The 17,015-nt window shown below is 38.7% G+C and overlaps 3 protein-coding genes and 1 long non-coding RNA gene across 4 annotated transcripts; 2 read left to right on the top strand and 2 right to left on the bottom strand.

The window, feature by feature from the left end:
• Positions 1 to 3,703: 3,703 nt before the first annotated feature.
• On the bottom strand, positions 3,704 to 11,715 carry LOC116929068 (hippocalcin-like protein 1). The gene is made up of 9 exons (XM_045178018.1): positions 9,876 to 11,715; positions 9,514 to 9,644; positions 9,074 to 9,143; positions 7,878 to 7,948; positions 5,917 to 5,975; positions 5,732 to 5,832; positions 4,500 to 4,609; positions 4,264 to 4,326; positions 3,704 to 3,995 (listed from the first exon to the last, which is right to left on the bottom strand). The coding sequence occupies exons 1-9, from the start codon at positions 10,087 to 10,089 to the stop codon at positions 3,945 to 3,947; spliced, it is 870 nt and encodes a 289-aa protein (XP_045033953.1). The 5' UTR covers positions 10,090 to 11,715; the 3' UTR covers positions 3,704 to 3,944.
• Positions 11,716 to 12,231: 516 nt separating this feature from the next.
• On the top strand, positions 12,232 to 13,452 carry LOC116929098. Its single transcript, XR_006650431.1, has 2 exons — positions 12,232 to 13,056; positions 13,117 to 13,452. It is a non-coding gene; the product is annotated as an uncharacterized LOC116929098 (long non-coding RNA).
• LOC116929058 (39S ribosomal protein L37, mitochondrial) lies at positions 13,078 to 14,852 on the bottom strand. Its single transcript, XM_032936212.2, has 6 exons — positions 14,573 to 14,852; positions 14,264 to 14,509; positions 14,079 to 14,198; positions 13,713 to 14,017; positions 13,491 to 13,642; positions 13,078 to 13,408 (listed from the first exon to the last, which is right to left on the bottom strand). The coding sequence occupies exons 1-6, from the start codon at positions 14,758 to 14,760 to the stop codon at positions 13,145 to 13,147; spliced, it is 1,275 nt and encodes a 424-aa protein (XP_032792103.1). The 5' UTR covers positions 14,761 to 14,852; the 3' UTR covers positions 13,078 to 13,144.
• Positions 14,853 to 15,030: 178 nt separating this feature from the next.
• On the top strand, positions 15,031 to 16,736 carry LOC116929071 (protein kinase C). The gene is made up of 7 exons (XM_045178016.1): positions 15,031 to 15,585; positions 15,697 to 15,748; positions 15,864 to 16,032; positions 16,111 to 16,142; positions 16,208 to 16,290; positions 16,383 to 16,521; positions 16,591 to 16,736. The coding sequence occupies exons 1-7, from the start codon at positions 15,235 to 15,237 to the stop codon at positions 16,677 to 16,679; spliced, it is 915 nt and encodes a 304-aa protein (XP_045033951.1). The 5' UTR covers positions 15,031 to 15,234; the 3' UTR covers positions 16,680 to 16,736.
• Positions 16,737 to 17,015: the final 279 nt, after the last annotated feature.

The following is a 17,015-nucleotide window of genomic DNA, read 5'->3' as shown; positions in this document are numbered from 1 at the left end:
TGTGTATATGTGGGGGTGGGGGTTGCATTGCCTTTTTCGGCTTTCTCCGGGAGAAAGGGTGTTATTAATTCCGTGCGGTTTTGTGTCTGTGTGTGTGTTTTTTTTTAATGAATATCAAATGCGGATGCTCGGGGTAGGGGGGCGTAGGCGTCTGGAAAAAACAAAACAGTGGCACGTACTTGCTATATTAGTCTAAAAAAAAAGAAAGTGTGGGCATCAAGATGCGGAAAAGGGCACGAAAATAACGTTTACCTAATCTGATGGTCGTTTCCTCTTTTTTTTATTTTATCTTCTTCCTAGAGACACACGCAAATAGCCATCACTTTCTTGTGTTTATACGAAACTTTTTTGGATGGTGTGTGTGTGTGTGTAGCCAACACTTTGTTGGTTTGTACTGGACGCGTTCCAGCGCCAGTACACTTTGTGGAATGTTTTGCCCAATTTTTTGTTTAATCATTTAAAAATAAAAGTTATCCATTGGAATCGATAAATCGCGCAAAAAAATGCATTTCCAAACGCCATTTGGCAAATGCGTTTTGAAATTTCGCCAGAAAAAAAAAATTGATTGTTTCGTTCAGTTTGAAAGTTTCGCTATTCCAATGTCGGGATCAAATGTTTTACACTCTGCCCCCCCCCCTTTTTTTTTACCCCCCTCTGTACATTCACGTTCTTGTGGCGCTTAAACAGTTGCCACGTTTCCTTATCCATCACACAACAACAAAAAGAAAAGTAAGCGGCCCCCAACGTGTTGTTTACTTTGCGATTTTGATACTAAACCTCGAGCTGCACTCTCCACAAGACGTAGTATTTCCTTGTTCCCCCCCCCCTTTTTTTTAAATGTCTGGTCGATACAGACGGGAAATAAAGTAGCGCAAACTAAAAAAAAGAAAGAACAAAAGTTAACAAATATGGTGCCCTTCTTTTTTTTTCTATGAAGGACTTTGTAGATGTTGACTAGACCCTCGTCTTTCGTGTGTTATCGCATTGAATCGAGCGAGGGCATTGAGTGCGCCCCCAGTCGCAATAGCCAACCTATGTAATCCGAGCTGTACGCATGCAAATACCTTAAGACAAATTTTGGAACAAAGTAGCCTGAACATGGGTCACGGCATTTGCGTATGACAACTTGCGGTGAGCACAACATTGTTTTTTTGGACGCCGTATAGTAGATCTATACGGTTGTTATTGCGTTGGTTGTGGGGAGGGGGGGGGGACACGATTCATTAAATTCATGTCTTCCGTGTGTGTGTGGCTAAGAAGAGGAAAACCCTTCAGTTGCCCTTGCACTTGGTTAATACTTGGAATCCAGGAGACACACGATCGACCGGGGATTGGGGAACGATGGAACAACGGGAATTCGTGCAATTGTGTCGGGCGCAGGTACGTTGTTGATGAAAAACAAACACGTGAATCAATAATCGTTGATTGTCCGATGATGAAACATCATTTCCTCCATCGTAATTTCTTTAATTGAGAATAACTAAACAAAAAAACAAAAGAAAGTGGATTGAAACGAAATGTGTTTGTCGTTTTAATTTGGGGAACTTCGGAAATGGGGTGGGAAAAAAATGTAAATCAAAGAAGAAAATCAAATTTTTAATTATATCAAAGAGATGGAATTTAATAAGCCCACGTTTTCCGATCACCCCAAAGATTTTTATGCGCTTCCAATTATTCATTTCTCTTTTTGGTTTTTGACGAATCCGATCTTTTTTTTTTCCCACTTCAAAATAAATCAACAGGATTTGCATAACGTTGGTTATTGGTGTTCGTGTCGAACTGCGTGACGAACGTGTTTTCCACATATGCGGGCGATTGTGTAAACGATGGCGAGGAATAATGGGACATCATCTAAATGCAAATGAAGTCAGCGAGCTTAAGCTCGACTACATAATCAAGGAATCGGTAGTCTATTAGTCCCCCCCACATTTTAAGACGTGAAATATATAATTTGAGGGGCCCAAGCAGACCGCCATATTTTTTTCCTGACTAAAAAAAAAATGCGTCTTTTATGGTTTGTTCCATTTTCTTTTCAATAGAAAAGATGATGGGCAGAAACACACACACACACACGCAGGGTATAGAATCAATATGGCCTCCATTTCCGAAAAGCACAATAAAAGGAAATCTCTACGGAACTGATAGAAACGACATTGAAAAACGCTGAAAATTATTTTATTTTTTATTTTTTAAAGAATATTTTAATTCGTGAGAAGAAGAGCAAACATCAGCCACATTTTAAAAAAATGTCGTGTGGAAGCAGCTGGAATATAAGAGAAGGGGAAAATAAATGCGTTCGTTTGACATTGGTGCATGTATCGATTGACGTGATCATTTGGTGCTGTTTGTGAACACACACAAAAAAAAAAGAAGAAAAGGTCGATGTTCTAAAAGATTGGAGACCTCCTTTTTCTCGATACGTTTACTAGTTATAAATATTTGTTTTTCTTTTTCTTTTTACATTTGTTCTCATCTGTTTCCTGTTGCGAGTTTTGCAAACGACAGTTTTATTGCTGCGCACAGCAGCTGTGCATATCGTTTCCTTGGCAACCCCTCGGCGATCCGAGTTGTGTGTCTCCCGTTTCCCCCCTTTTCCCCCTAACCAAATCCGGACACGGATCCAAAGTGAAAATGAGACTACACCTTTTTTTTTTATTTATTTTTTTTAAATAACGTCCGGCTTCTTGAATTTCAACTTTAATCCGCTATGGAATTCGATGCGATCGTTCTACTTAACGTCTAGTTGCCTTTAATTAAAACGTTTTGATTTGCTATGGGGGGTTGGTATTTTTTTTTCCTTTGATTTCTTTACAATTGGATGATGGCATTTTGATATTTAAATGAAGCAGATTATAGCACTTCTTGTTTGGAACACACAAGGTAATAAAGAGGAAGTGATCGATGGTCTCCTCGATCAATTGTTATAGAATGCGAATTACACGGACCATATGGCGAATCAGTCGGCCAAGGTGTCGTTACATTCAAAAGACGTTATCGATCAGCTGGGGCCCAGCTAGTAATAAAATGTCGTCACATAATGGCCTCGTGGACTGAATTGACCCCCCCTCCCCCACCTTCCTGGTGTAATTAAATAGTTTCCAGCCCCCTGTTCCATCAAAGATTGTGACGTGCGATCAAATAGGAACGCGACATTTACTAATTGGCTGTCGCTTCGTTTAGAAAGATATTTTTTTTTAATTTTTTTCAAAATTGTTGAATGGCCCCATCTATTTTCTTTTTTTTTCTTTCGTGACTGTTGTGTATTAAAAAAAAAGAAAGAAGGGAATCATTTTCTATGTGTTTGATGACGTCGTCGTCGAACCGGGAAATCAAATCAACTGGGCATGGCGTGTAGCGGACGGGCGGTGAAGCGCTGAAATCGTCAGCAATGGGATTTCCCTATTGTCGTGACACTCTCGGGACTAACAAATTCTCTTTCTTTCTACTGGAGCACTCAGGCGTTTCTCCCAATTTTTCTTCTTTTTAAAATGCCAATCAAGTTAACGGCGAAATTGAGTTAAAATCCTTTTATTTTTTATTATTTTTTTTTTAGAAGAAGATTTCTTTTGAAGAGCAATTCTTAAATAGTCTAAACTGACGTTGGAATAATCACGTTTTCAACGGCGTTTTGATTGTTTCGATCGATTTTTGAATGGGAAACTTATTTTGTTGTTTTGAAATTTTCAAATCGAATGCGGACCAGTTGTAGCCTATAAGATCTGTATTTATAGATGTGTAGAATTATGTATAAACGTATCGAGGAAACATGTAACAAAATATGGACAATTAAGATCGACACATTCAAACGGAAAATTGCTTTTAAATTAGATCGTTAAAAGTGAAATGAAACGAAAAAAAAGTGGTGCGTTTCCGATTGCCTTTTCTTTTATTGATTGGATTTTTTTCAAACGACGGCAACAGTGTGTCAACGGATGCGCGCTGGATCATCCCAAGTCGGATGTCAGTCTCTCAATAGATGTGATGATACTCTGGTCCTATAAAAGTTTAAATCATAAATTTAGTTGCACATATTCATTTTTTTTTAAATTAACCTTATGTCAATGTACAACACGTATCATATTTTTTAATGGTAAATGCTAAAAAAGGAGTGGAGCAAATAGGGGGCAAAAAAAATGAAGTTTCCAGTTACAAAAAAAAAAATAGTCCAATTATTTTCATAAGGTTCGGTTACGGAGATGAAGGTTTTTCTTATGTAGCTAGGGCGGATGGAATGACTCGCGATGATATTATGTTCTAATATACCTGGAGGCAAACTTGGAGGAAAGTTTCCATGGTGACGACTCCATCGCGGTTCAAATCCAGTTTCTATATACATTTTTTTTGTTGTGTTTTTGTTATCAGATGTCACGGGTTAACGTTCGTTTCGTGTAATCAAAAAAATATATATTTAAAATTGTATTTTACGATTAGGAATCGGAACGTCAACTCGTCGGTTTCAGAACACGTCAAATGAGATTTAATATGCAAGGGTTAACGACCTGGAAAACTTTGTCAGTCTGTTGGTTGATGAGCTGATCCACTTGGACGGAACTCGTCGGTTGCTGCGACAATGACGGATGTTGTGCCAACTTTTTAATTGATGGGTTACCTAAATTTCCAATATGAACAACATTTTAATTCAATTCGATTGAAATCTTTTTCATCTAGAGCACTGCATGTTGACGTCATTTTTTTTTGTTTTTGTTTCGGGGGGTAAATCATTCGCGTGACTAGAAGACAATGACGTTTCGATGAGCACTCCGTTCTTGTTCTATTCTCTCATCAAGATTCAACGCACGCTCCGATTCTCGTGTATATCTGTATTTATATGCCACATCTTTTGAAGGAGGGGTTGTGTTACCCTGGGATACTGGAGTAGATGTTTATCAGTGATGTGTGACGTCAGTTGCTCGTTCGCTCGGATAAAGACTCGAGTTTTAGAGAAACTGACACGAACTCGTTTTTTTTTTTTTTTTGTGGGTGAGTTGTTGTTGACGAGAGTAGCCATCCTCATCTGCCACTTCGGATGTTCGTCAATCCACTCAAGTAGAGCGCAGCAACTGTCTATTTAATCGTATCGAAGCCCATCTAATGTGAAATTTAAGTTTTTCAATTTTCCCGCTTAAAGGAGATATCGATTGACGTGCAGAGAGAGAGGCGCGCGTCTATTATATTCGTTCTATATACTCGAATCTGATCATATCGAGGAAAATGTGTTCCAATTATTTCGTTTCGTCGTTCGGTATAGGAGTGCACGTATTATAATCGAATTTTTGGGTATACATTTCATTCGATTATTGAAGAAATGGTTTGCATGAGGGACGCGTATGAGCTGTACACGTAAATGGGGACTAATATCTTTACTTGACTGCGGCAAAGATTGCCTTTGCTTTTTTTCAAACCGGCTGAATAAATATTTGAATGTGAGAAAAGGATTTTTCTTTTTTCTTTTTTCAAATTAAAGTTGCAGTCCTTTTGTTAGTTATTCAAAAAAAAAAAAGACACGAAACTTAATAGCGAATTCAGCAGCTGATTTCGAACGTTCTCGTGAATATTTGAATAGCTAATAAAAGTTCTTGACGAAATAGAAACAAAAGAAACTAACAACTTTGTCAGTTCTCGTGTCTTATGATTTTGAAATCCCCTCCTGCAAAAGAAAGGGGTCCAACTATTGCGTAACCCACTGCCATTACGATTCCGCCGGATTAAAACGAATTTAAATTGGTGTTACCTTGATTTCGTCCTCCCATTCGATAGGCAGCCAGAATGACGTCACGGATCTCTGACCGATGGATGACACCATCACCGTCCGAATCGTACAACGTAAAGACCCTGAATTGCCAACGTAAAAATCAAATTGCAATTTTCTTTTTTGAATTTGGTAGGGAATTGAATCCTAACGAACACAGGACTTACCAGCGCAGCTTGTCCGCTAACGATCCTCTAGAAAGGGCTGATATGGCCAACACCATCTCCTGCGAATACGTATATCCAATCAAATGTCTTTCGTTGATATGTTGGATACTCTTAGCTTATAATGAGGTCGACGTGATTGATAGTCATTTACTATCTTTTTGCTCGTCCATTTACGAGCCTTAAGGGATTGTGATTACATTTACTGTGTAGGCGCCCCCTATCAAAAGTCATGAGCTGGACCGACGGTCCCCATTAAGATCTGTCCCCACTTTATTTTTGATTATTAACAATCCCGGTAGATTTGCTCGGTTAATAGGCAAAAGCAGTTCATCATATTAGAAGAAATAAAAAAAAAATCTGAGTTAATGTGACAAGGCAAAACTGGGTGCGATGCTTTATGGCATCGTCCGGCCACGCGACATCTGCGCTGAGAGTAAAACTCGTTTTTCTTTTGTTTTTGTTTTTGTTTTTGTTTCCAGAGAGATGAAAGAATCAAAATGATGTCATTTTTATAATGCGTTATGAAGACAAGGCATATTTATTGATAGAAAAAGGGAAATCTTTTAGCCGTTGTGTGTGGCACGTGCGGTCCGTCTACATTACAAGGCTTATTATTACCGTCCAGCAGGGATTATTATAGCTATCAAATATACAGTCCCCCCTCCCCCGACTCTTTTTTGCCATTAAGTCTGCCCTATGTAATAGCTCGCCATAACACAATGGGACCCCCCTTCCCCCCAAAAAAAAAAACCAATCAAAATATTAAAAAAATAAATAAGAAAAATAAAGCTCATAACGTCGTCCTACTAAATTGAACGTTTCGATTCTTAATATTTTTGAAATAAATTGAGCTGAAAAAAAAAACAACAAAAAGAAGAGAAACAATAGCGAAATGTCTTACGGAGCGTGTGTTGTTGATATGTTTGGCCCATCGACATACGAAAATGTTGTTGACCCTTCAACAGCCGGCCACCAAGTGTTGCGCACACTTACACACATATCCCCCCCCCCCTCTCTTTCTTCCATAACAAATATACACCCAAGTCTTTCATAAAGAGTTTTCGCCCTTACAAAAAAAAAAGAAGCTAATGGATGGGGGGGCTATATAGACTTAGTGTACAGTGACGACGGGTGGGCCGAGGGTGGGCAGGGTGGCACGCACAGCCGATCAATAAACGACGGCCGAGAATGAGGGGGTAGAAAAAAGGGCTGAGACGTTGGAAGGGGCGCTGCTCATAGACGGGCACGGCAGCGTGAATGTCTCACGTCTATGATGCTGAGTCAATAGTTGGTCAATATTATACGGAAGGGTCTTTTAGCTCTTAGTGTAATCAGAAGAAGGAAAACAGGTGTAGGCAATCTACAAACTTTTCTCTTCTTTTCGGCTCTTAATTGAATGGATTCAACGTAATGGAATAGATGGTTTGCATGCAGTATCCTTGACATTCCAGCCACTTGGAAATGTGTTCCTCACGCTCCCGTCTCATAACTTTTTTTTTTTTTTCACCTTCCCTTTTTCTAGACCTGTAAATTGAACTCCGGTGCGCGAGTGTTCCACGTTGTTATCTAATTGGATGTCTGCCGGCATGTCGAGACTCTTGTTCAACAACTTTTGTCTTCTTCTTTTTTTTTCCAAAGGCTCGTCTATTATTACGCCTGCCAGCATTGACTGTTTTATTACGCACCTTTTTTTTAGTTGTTAACACGCGGACCTTTCTTTGTAAAGGTATCGTTATCTTCTTGTTTATGACGTATAACTAAATATATATATATTTTTTTTTTGCGTTGCCAAACAGCTGTTGGAATGGCAAGAGGACAGTATTTCAGCGAATTGGCACTTGAATGTGTAGTAGGGAGAGGACAATACGAACGACTTTTTAAAACATTCATTTTTTTTTTATTATTTGTTGTTATTGCGTAATTGAAATAATAAAAAAAAAAGCACTTAAAGTTGTTTGTACCTCAAAGGTCAGGTAGCCCTTGCGTTGTGGATCGAAAGCGTTGAACAAACAGGTGGCGTAGCTGGAACAGTCTGCGTAATTTGATACAGCCAAACGAAACGAAGGAACATTATTATCTATTATCATTTTATTTAATTTTAAAGGAAAAGCTTTTTTTGCATCTATTTTACGAGGGGATATAAGAGAGACAAACAAGGATGGCCTTTTTATGCGTATACAATCAAGATGCAAAGATGGATTGAGCTTAAGGCTATCGACGTCTCGGCATGGATCAACTAGCAATAGAGCAGCGTGGAAGTTATTCATTACGTATTCATATGCTGAAAATGAAAAGCATATCCTTCATCTTAAGAAACACAGCTCGCTCTATAATTTTTTTTTTCCCCTTTTCAATTTCGCTTTGTTTCAACACAAAAAAAAAGAGAGATGCAGATTGCACGTATTGAAAATGTAAGAAGCTTATCTATTCGGTGCCTGCTGCTAGAAATCCGAAATGTATGCGTTTACGTAACCTCTACCGTATGCGAGAAGACGTTGGCTGGTTATGTTAAATAATATTTTCTCTTTTCTTTTAGGTTTGCTGCAGTGCATCATCGTATTTTGCTGAAGGGATAACGAGAACGACGTGGGATTGACATAAGGTATTGTTATAAACATCAAGTCTTTATGTACCGGCAAGTTGTACCTTCTAAACACCTTTGTTTTGTTTTTTTGTTTCAGGAATGCCTTTCAAAAATGATGTTTAAAACAAAACGTAGAAATGGGTAACTCCTGTTTTCTTTCTTTCTTATTTTTTAGAGTCACTTGGATATCGTGCAATCGATCGTTATATTTCTGGTCCAGTATCGTCCTTTTCATGTCGTCCTACGCTCTACACATTTTCTAGGGGTAAGTACAATCGCTTTTATGATCCACTGATTCAATTACGATATACTATTGTGTCGACTGTATTTAGTACTTGGTACTTGGCCTACCCTTATTAAAGGTCGAGTGCTGGTCGAACAACAATACCGAAGGGCAAAGTAAACAGAGGACGGTGTATATATATATATATATATATATATAAAGTTGTCGAAGAATATACATCAATAATAACAAAGTATGCGGAAGAGTGACTCACTATTCACAATGTCAAAGGTGTGTGTGATGGAGAGAGAGAAACAAAAAAAAAGGCCAACGTAGTAGAAGCCACTTACCTCCCAGCGGGTAGTATTTGGTGAGGATGAATCGAAAGTGCTTCGGTTCTGCCGTTCCGAGGGGACATTCCTTTTTTTTTTTTTTTTTATTTTTAATTAACACAAAAGATTATTTATAGTGTCATGTGTGGTTATAGTTTTTTTTTTAAATAGCTATCGGTTACGCAATTTTTCTAATTCAGTCGTTTTATTTATTTTTTTATTTCTGATTGTGGCGCATTCTTTAGTCTTTGCACGTACGCACCGACTGCTGCTACTTAGTGTTTTCGTGTTTAACAATCTGCGTGATTTTCTCTCGATCGATAGTGTTAATTTTCTTTAGTTAAAAAACAAAACAAATGGCTTTAGATTAAATAGTAATCGTACAACGGCTGAGAAAAATAAGAGAGGGAATAAGCGTGTGAGATAATTTATGCACGACGCGATGCGTTTAGTGTTACCTGCTTGAAGGCTCGATAGAACTTTTTCAATTCTTCTTTGGTGAGTTGCGTGGCCCGACAGAGGGCCTGTAGATTTTTGTCTGGTCTCTTGGGTCGTTCCAGCGGGAAAGGCCGGCTCTCGTGATGAACGCCTGTACATAGTAAAACAGGCGCAAATACGTTAAGAGTCACCGAGTTTTGTTTTCAGGCAACGTTTCAACCGGGCAGCTGAGGCCATTCGTCGCGTTATTACACGTCTACATGTTCCATTATGCTAATGGCGAGTACAACTAGCAACGAAAGACACGTACAGATATAAAACAAGTGATAACAATTCAAAAAAAAAAATGATTTGAATCAATTAAACAATGAAAATAGTGTACCGGAAAAATGGACTTGTTTGAGGGTGCGGCAGAGGAATTGGCGTACCCCGCCAAACGATCGTATGACGGGATTGTTGTTTGTAGTTCGCGTGGCGATAGACGAGACGTCGACATCGTACGGATAAGGTGCCACACACTGACCGGAAGACACGGTACAAGCCGATGATAGATCATCGTGCAAATTGCTTCCCGCACCAGCCGACGCGTACGCCATGACGCCGCTGAAATCTCCAACCTATTCGCACTCGTACAATTTTCTTTTTTTCTTCAAAGGAATCAATCCAAAACACAAACACATTTGCAAATGTTTTGCCCCTTTTTTTTTTGTTTTTAATGCACACTAGACGCGATTGCAATGAAACGTGTCGTATTCCATCGTTGATTTCAAAACAAAACAAACAAAATGTGTGTGATGGATCTATTGGTGTTTTGGAGAGAGATGAGATCCTTGACGGACTAGAGTCGGAGCGTGACTGCCAACGTGCCCGTCTCCCTTTTAAAAAAGGCTCGTAGCGCACACAGCCGCCCCTTTCTATCTCGCTCTTTACCATCAAGTCGTGCGACGCACGCCCGTCTCTACGTCCCATGGCGACACACTCCACCTCCTCATGAAGTTGATTGTACCATTCTTTTTCCTTCTCTTCTTCCGCTTTGGTTCTCACTTTTTTTTATTTTTGACTAGTATTCATTTCTTTCTTGCGTCCTTAGCAACATCTTTTCCCTCTTCACGGTCTATAAATCACTGACGCCACAGGTGGGATAAGAAGAAAAAAAAAAACATGATTCTACAAGTTTGTTTCAAATATTTTTTTTTCCTTTTTTGCTATCGTGTTCAATCATTCCTTCGTCCTTCATTCTCTCTTTCTTTCGTGTTTTGTTTTTTTCTTTGGTGGTAGCTCTTCCTGGACGTTTCCCGCGATGGCTATAATACAATTGTCATCGAGGAGCCCCTCTAGGATTTGTTTTCCTGTCTCTTTGCATACATCTTTTTTATTTTCTATTTCCTTCGACACTAATGGACGAGTGTGTGCTGATCGTTTAACGTCTTTTCTTATTTATTTTATTGATTATTTTTTTTTTCTTTCTTTTATTGTATGTATATCTTTGGCGACCCACAACCACATCGGCCCTGTTTCCAGTCGACTGAACATGGGAGTCTGATCCCTTTGACTTGCACGGTTGTACACGATTGCTCCCGTGGTCACGGTTAATGTATAGACCCTTTCTTTTCTTTTATTTTCTTTTTTTTTTTTTTAAATATGGGAGTGTACTAGGAGAGGCCTTCAACCAGTCAATAGCTTCTACGCTAGCAAGTACAAAAGAAACTGTGATAGTATACAACAAAAAAAAAGCCATTGTCTTCTTCTTTTATTCGATTTATTTTATTTGAATTGAAAAAAAAATAACATTAATTTTCTATTAGTTTCAGGTATCACATTAATCAATCGGGTCGCATTCGATCGAGGTTTTTTTTGCTTCTCTGCACTATAAATAGGCCTATTTAAAAAGAAAGAAAATTCGACTGTGGTGGCCAAGTCTTTCATCATGGAAAGAGCATCTTTATTCGTCATCTTGGCTCGCCTCCTTTCGCAAGCGCCGCCTGTCAGTATTTATACGCATACATATAATTAGCCAAAAAGGCGAGTAAGAAATGTGATCAAGGGAGGTGAAAGTTGCAGCCCAGGTTTCGAACGGCGCAGAATAACTTCAAACGACATTTCTAAAGGGGACAGCGCTGATCAATCACTCTTTTATAATTTTACTAAAGCAAACTATCTAATCGCATTCAATACTAAAAATTTCAATGCTGACTGCAATGGAGGTAACATTGAATCAGTTTTTTTTTTTTTTTTTTTTTGAAGGACCGTCCCTTTTATTCATTTATTTTTCAACTGGCATTGCAGGACGCGTAGTGGTAATTGCGCCAGGCCTCATTATCACGTGATGGACGTGTTCTGCGTACCTCGCAACGCGAAGTTTAACGGTCTGAGTGACACTGCCAAAACAAACAGAGACAACAAAACACACAAGTCAAAGATAATGATTTTTAGAAAAACGAGACTAATGTGACTCTTATCTTTAATATTTTAGTTACAGTCTCTTTTCTTTCGTTTGGCCATTGTGTGTCTTTCAAAACGATGAGTGTCCTGCGTGAGTATTCGTGTTGTAAAGAGGCACTCGTCCAGAGAAAGAGAGGACAGCAACGCATTTTAAAAAATCCAATTGGATAAGACATAAGACGGACTCGGAAGAAAAGGAAAGGAAATGGAAAATTCAACAACAAAAAATGCGGAAAATAGAACTGGAGCAAACGACACGAAATGTGAAAAGAAAAAAGAAACGTAAAGGTACGTAATCATAAAGACGAGCTTTGCTTTTCCCTTTTTTTTTTTTTTTTGTTTTTTACTTTGCCTTGTCATGTTATCACGCACCGGAGTAAAGTAGTAGTAGGATATAGAGAGGCTATATCGATTGCGACCGGTCGATAGACAGACACACATGAGAGCTTTTTGCTTACAGATACACAGAGGAAGGACTATCCCTTTATAAGGGTGAGGTTGAGTTAGCAGTGTGTTAAGGGAAGGACTCTCTCACCGTCTGTGTGTTCGCGTGTATTATCAAAGTTCTCCCTGGCGGCGGGGCTTTGCACTCTAGCATGCAGGATACAGCGCACTAGCCGCATCTTTTTCATTCTCTAGCTCACATCATACTCTCGCGGGGATTAATCAAGAGATCCGCTAGAATGGGAAATGATTTTTACGTGCACTACTTTCTCTTCTTTGCTTGCCATACTTTTCTCTTCATCATATGTATACTGTCTCGTGGTTTACTTTTTATTTGTTTTCTTTCTTTTTTTTTTTACGGTAAGAGGAAGCAGCTTCTTGTTATCGCTCAAACGCAGCAGACGGTGCATAGAGTCGTCTGCTTCCGCTAAATGAAACTCGATACTCTCGTTATGCGGTGTATCATCATGGCCGCTGATTTGCTTCGTCACACCAAGTTTGCGTGACACTGTCAACCCTCTTCCCCCCCCCCCCTTTTTTTCCCCCTTCATTTGCAACGCCTGTTTGATGCAGTATCTCCATCTCAGCTTTGATGAATAATTAGCGAGCAAAAAAAAGTACGATGTAGAAATCCAGCCAAAATATGACATTTTTGCGCACGTCACGAAAACAAAAATGTAATACATTTTAACGAAAAGTCAGATTTGATAAATTGTTTTATTTCGTTTTTTCACTAGAAGGATTGGAGGAAAAGTTTTGACATCTTCAAGGCGCCACCATTTGACTTTTATACAAAGCCATTAAAGTCTCCAACACTTCGGGATTATAGCCCTCCAGCACGGGCTGGTTGTTAACGTAATCGCATTTGGCAAACATGGGCTGAGGTCCTTCGACCCAAAACAAGTTGTGTGCTCCCTGACTACTGTCCAAATCTAAAGAGTGGAGCTGGAAACAGCCGAAATAAAAGTTGCGACTGTCTGTTTGCACGCAGTTAATAGTCACCGGTTCGGGAAGTTCCTTCACGTCTTTCTGTTGTTAAACAAATAAAAGGAAAAAAATACGTCAAAGAAAAATTTTTTTGTAAGTTGAATATGATGAACAAATATCTTACCCCGTACCGCTGCTGGGCATATGCGGCAGCTGCACTAAAAGAATGGAGCAAAAGGCGACCCTGAACTTGAGTTCCAGTGTATTTCATGAAAGGTTTGTTTATGAAAAAGATGCTCATCGTCAGGTGATCGAATGGGGCTCCTTGCCGGACAGCTGTCAAATAAAGCACACAATTTAAATCGACGCCAAAAGATAAAAATACTAATTTGACGTAACAACTCACGAAATTTGTGTTCCCTCCGATAAATGTTTCGTTCGTGGATGCTTATGCTTCTGCTTAGTGGGTAGATGGATGGCAGCGGATTTGACAGTAGTTCAGCTTTGATTTCCCCATCAACGTACGGCTGCAATGGTTTCTTTCCAAACACGAGCTGATTTTGTCGAATTTCGAATAGGCTAGGTTGGCCGTCCAACGTCAATGGAGCTTTCACTGAAATTTCGGATGTGAATTGTTGTTGAGTCACGTCGATATTTTGATTGGCCAAAGCCAAGTCCATGGTGTGAAACATTTTATTCACTAGCTGAACACTTTAAATTATGAAATGTAAGGTTGCGTTTAGTTCCACAATAAATTATAAGGGATTAATACTTTCGTCTCCATCGTGGTAGCCCGTAGGAACGGGGAAAACTCCATCCAGGTTTCTTGATGTTTACTGCAATTGGAAGTTTTTCTTGCAGTGCATCCAAGGAATGTGCACTTAATACAGCCCTTGAATACATTGTGCAAAGATTATTTTTTGGTTCTTTCTTATTAGAAAGAAAGAAAACACTTACTTTTGCATTCTTTCGTGGATTTCTTCAGGGGCCTTTGCTTTGAATGACAACACCCTATCTGGCAAATTATTTGCAACTAGACATGTTTTGGCAACATGCAAACCTTCGTCGATTCCTGTAAACAGGGAAGTGTGATCGTTGTAGATTCGACATGGTTGGTCATGCCAATCAGGATGGGTGTGATTTTGTTCACGAGGCTTTGGGATTAAAGTTTCACTGATAATCAGATCTTTACCCTCTGTTTCTCTAATTAAGAAAAAATTACTTAAATTACTTTTCATATAGAAATTCTGTTAGATATGTAATTACTGTGGTAGGATCGATGGAATCACTCGTTTCAAATTCAATAATTCAGCCGCATCGACCACTTTAATGCCTTTCGCTTCGATTTGTTCTCTCATCCCAAAATCAAGCACTTTCCTTTTGTGCTGTACTTTCCAAATTTGTTTAAACGCATTACCAATATGCTGGGCTTGCACAACAACGGTGAACCTCATTGTTCAGTTTAAGGTCAGTTAGAAAATCAACAAATCTAAATATTTTCACGCCGAAACAAAATTAGCTGAATCTCGTACGCAGACGACGATAACAGGCGTTGCCTTTTGATTTACGCAATAACATTGCGTGTTACTTTACTTCGCATTTATTTTGACGAAAAAAATTCTTTAATTATTTTGTATGAAAGCTGTTTGCAAACTTAGTCGCTTTGAAAATGGAGAAATCAAATAGTGAATCAATTCTAGCAACGTAGCAGCTGTAACTGCGTAGTAGGCGCCCAATTTGGATCTCCTCCGTCACGTAAGCCACGAGGGCGATAGAGTATAGAGAGGGAAGGTGCAGATTCTGTTATTATTATCGAAAATCCAAATCCTACAATTGAAAAAAAGTATCCCTGTGATTGGTAACATTTGAGTGCGATTGAGCACTTCATTAAAAACTTGTCTCCTCGAATCGTCGTGTACGTCACTCCAATGTTTACTGGGACGTTGAAAGTGAAATTGATCGAGGCGGTTGACCTGAAACTGACGGATTTTCAGCGCCGTCACAATGTTGGGTGGGTCGGGAAGCTGGTAAAAAACACCATGGATCCATATATCTTTGTTGACATTGATGAGGTCCATGTTCATCGGACTACTACCAAACAGAAAACCTTTTGTCCTACATGGAATGAAACTTTCGAGTCAGAGGTTCAGTCAGGAACCAAACTAGGCTTTACTGTTTTTCATGATGCAGTTATACCTCCAGATGATTTTGTAGCAAATGGCAGAATCTCTTTTGATGAATTGATCGACATTACCAAAGACCAGAATTCTGACATTTGGGTGAGTCTAGCTTCCTTTGATATACTTTCAGCTCATAAATGAGGTAACTGCACTTTCAGCTAAAGAACTTGATGCATGTGAGATTAAGATTTAACATCATAATTTTTCCAGGTGAATCTTGAACCACAAGGAAAGTTACACTTAGTTGTTGACCTTAAGCAAGGTGACCTGTTCTACTTAGCATACCTAGTACCTAGCACCCACATTCTAATGTTGTTCTTTTATTTACTATAGAAAATATATATATGTATATATTTAATTATTTTTACTTCAAACAGATGTGTGTAACAGTAACGACGAGGAGGCCAGCGAACTCAAGAACCTTCAATGTTCAAATCAACGAAGTAGAGGCATGCGTCGCCGTGTTCATGAAGTTAATGGACATAAATTTATGGCTACTCTTTTTCGGCAACCAACTTTTTGTTCTCATTGTCGAGATTTTATCTGGTAAATCTAATCCTTTTCGTATGAATTATACCAATATCTCGTTATCTATCTATCTTGTTCCATGTTCTTATTTAACAGGGGATTTGGCAAACAAGGATACCAATGCCAAGGCAAAATACAGATATAATTATTTTTTTTTTTTAGACCAGAATAATTTTCTTGTTTGCATTTTCAGTCTGCACTCGGGCAGTGCACAAGCGCTGCCATGAGCTTGTAGTCGCCCGCTGTCCAGGATTCAAAGACGCTACTGGTGAAGAGGTGGGAAATCAATCAATTTCTTTGATAAAATAATTTTGAAAATCCCATCGTTAATTTGTTTTCATTACTACTAATACTATTGAACTCGACAGTCGGCGATTGGTCAACGTTTCAGTCCGAACGTTCGGGTGCCACATCATTTTGTTACTCATACCTACATGCGATGCACTTACTGCAATCATTGCGGTTCCTTACTCTATGGGCTGATAAAACAAGGCCTTCAATGTCAATGTTCGTATTAAATTTTTATTTTGTTCTTTTTCTAGTTTTACTACATTATATCTTATTGTTACATGATAGCGTGCAACATGAATGTCCACAAACGATGCAAAAAAAATGTAGCAAACAACTGCCGTATCAACACCGACGAAATTACAGAAACTCAATGAAAGGATTATCCTTTATACTACTTTGAATTTTTTACAATAAAAAAAATATAATCAAAATGAGTGAAAAAAATTTTCTTTTTAAATTGGTTAAAATGACCAAATGGGTTGCTTATAGTAAACAAATATGACATTCACAGCACATTTGTAAATAGACAATTTTTGTACGTTCCAAACCTTCATATTTTCCTGTCAACAAGTGTGACCATGGTAGATTCAACATTGTTGATCATGCCAACCAGGATGTGTGTGATTTTGTACAGAAGATTTAGGGATTAAAATCCTGTGGAATTCCTTTTTCTTTAGTTTCTTTAAATTTTATACTCGTTGAGTACACAA

Source organism: Daphnia magna, linkage group LG8 (assembly GCF_020631705.1).
Source record: "Daphnia magna isolate NIES linkage group LG8, ASM2063170v1.1, whole genome shotgun sequence".
Lineage (NCBI taxonomy): Eukaryota > Metazoa > Arthropoda > Branchiopoda > Diplostraca > Daphniidae > Daphnia > Daphnia magna.
Note: the sequence above shows the minus strand (reverse complement) of the source record. Positions and strands in the feature narration are given on the sequence as shown.

Coding starts and splice junctions, on each gene's coding strand:
- LOC116929068 (XM_045178018.1), bottom strand. CDS start 10,089: ATGGCGTACGCGTCGGCTGGTGCGGGAAGCAATTTGCACGATGATCTA. Junction 7,949..9,073: donor CAAATACTACCCGCTGGGAG/GTAAGTGGCTTC, acceptor CAAATTACGCAG/ACTGTTCCAGCTACGCCACC. Junction 3,996..4,263: donor TCCTCCAAGTTTGCCTCCAG/GTATATTAGAAC, acceptor AAACTTTTATAG/GACCAGAGTATCATCACATC.
- LOC116929058 (XM_032936212.2), bottom strand. CDS start 14,760: ATGAGGTTCACCGTTGTTGTGCAAGCCCAGCATATTGGTAATGCGTTT. Junction 14,199..14,263: donor ATCCACGAAAGAATGCAAAA/GTAAGTGTTTTC, acceptor AATGTATTCAAG/GGCTGTATTAAGTGCACATT. Junction 13,409..13,490: donor ATGCCCAGCAGCGGTACGGG/GTAAGATATTTG, acceptor GTTTAACAACAG/AAAGACGTGAAGGAACTTCC.
- LOC116929071 (XM_045178016.1), top strand. CDS start 15,235: ATGTTTACTGGGACGTTGAAAGTGAAATTGATCGAGGCGGTTGACCTG. Junction 16,143..16,207: donor ACAAGGATACCAATGCCAAG/GCAAAATACAGA, acceptor TTGCATTTTCAG/TCTGCACTCGGGCAGTGCAC. Junction 16,291..16,382: donor AAGACGCTACTGGTGAAGAG/GTGGGAAATCAA, acceptor TGAACTCGACAG/TCGGCGATTGGTCAACGTTT.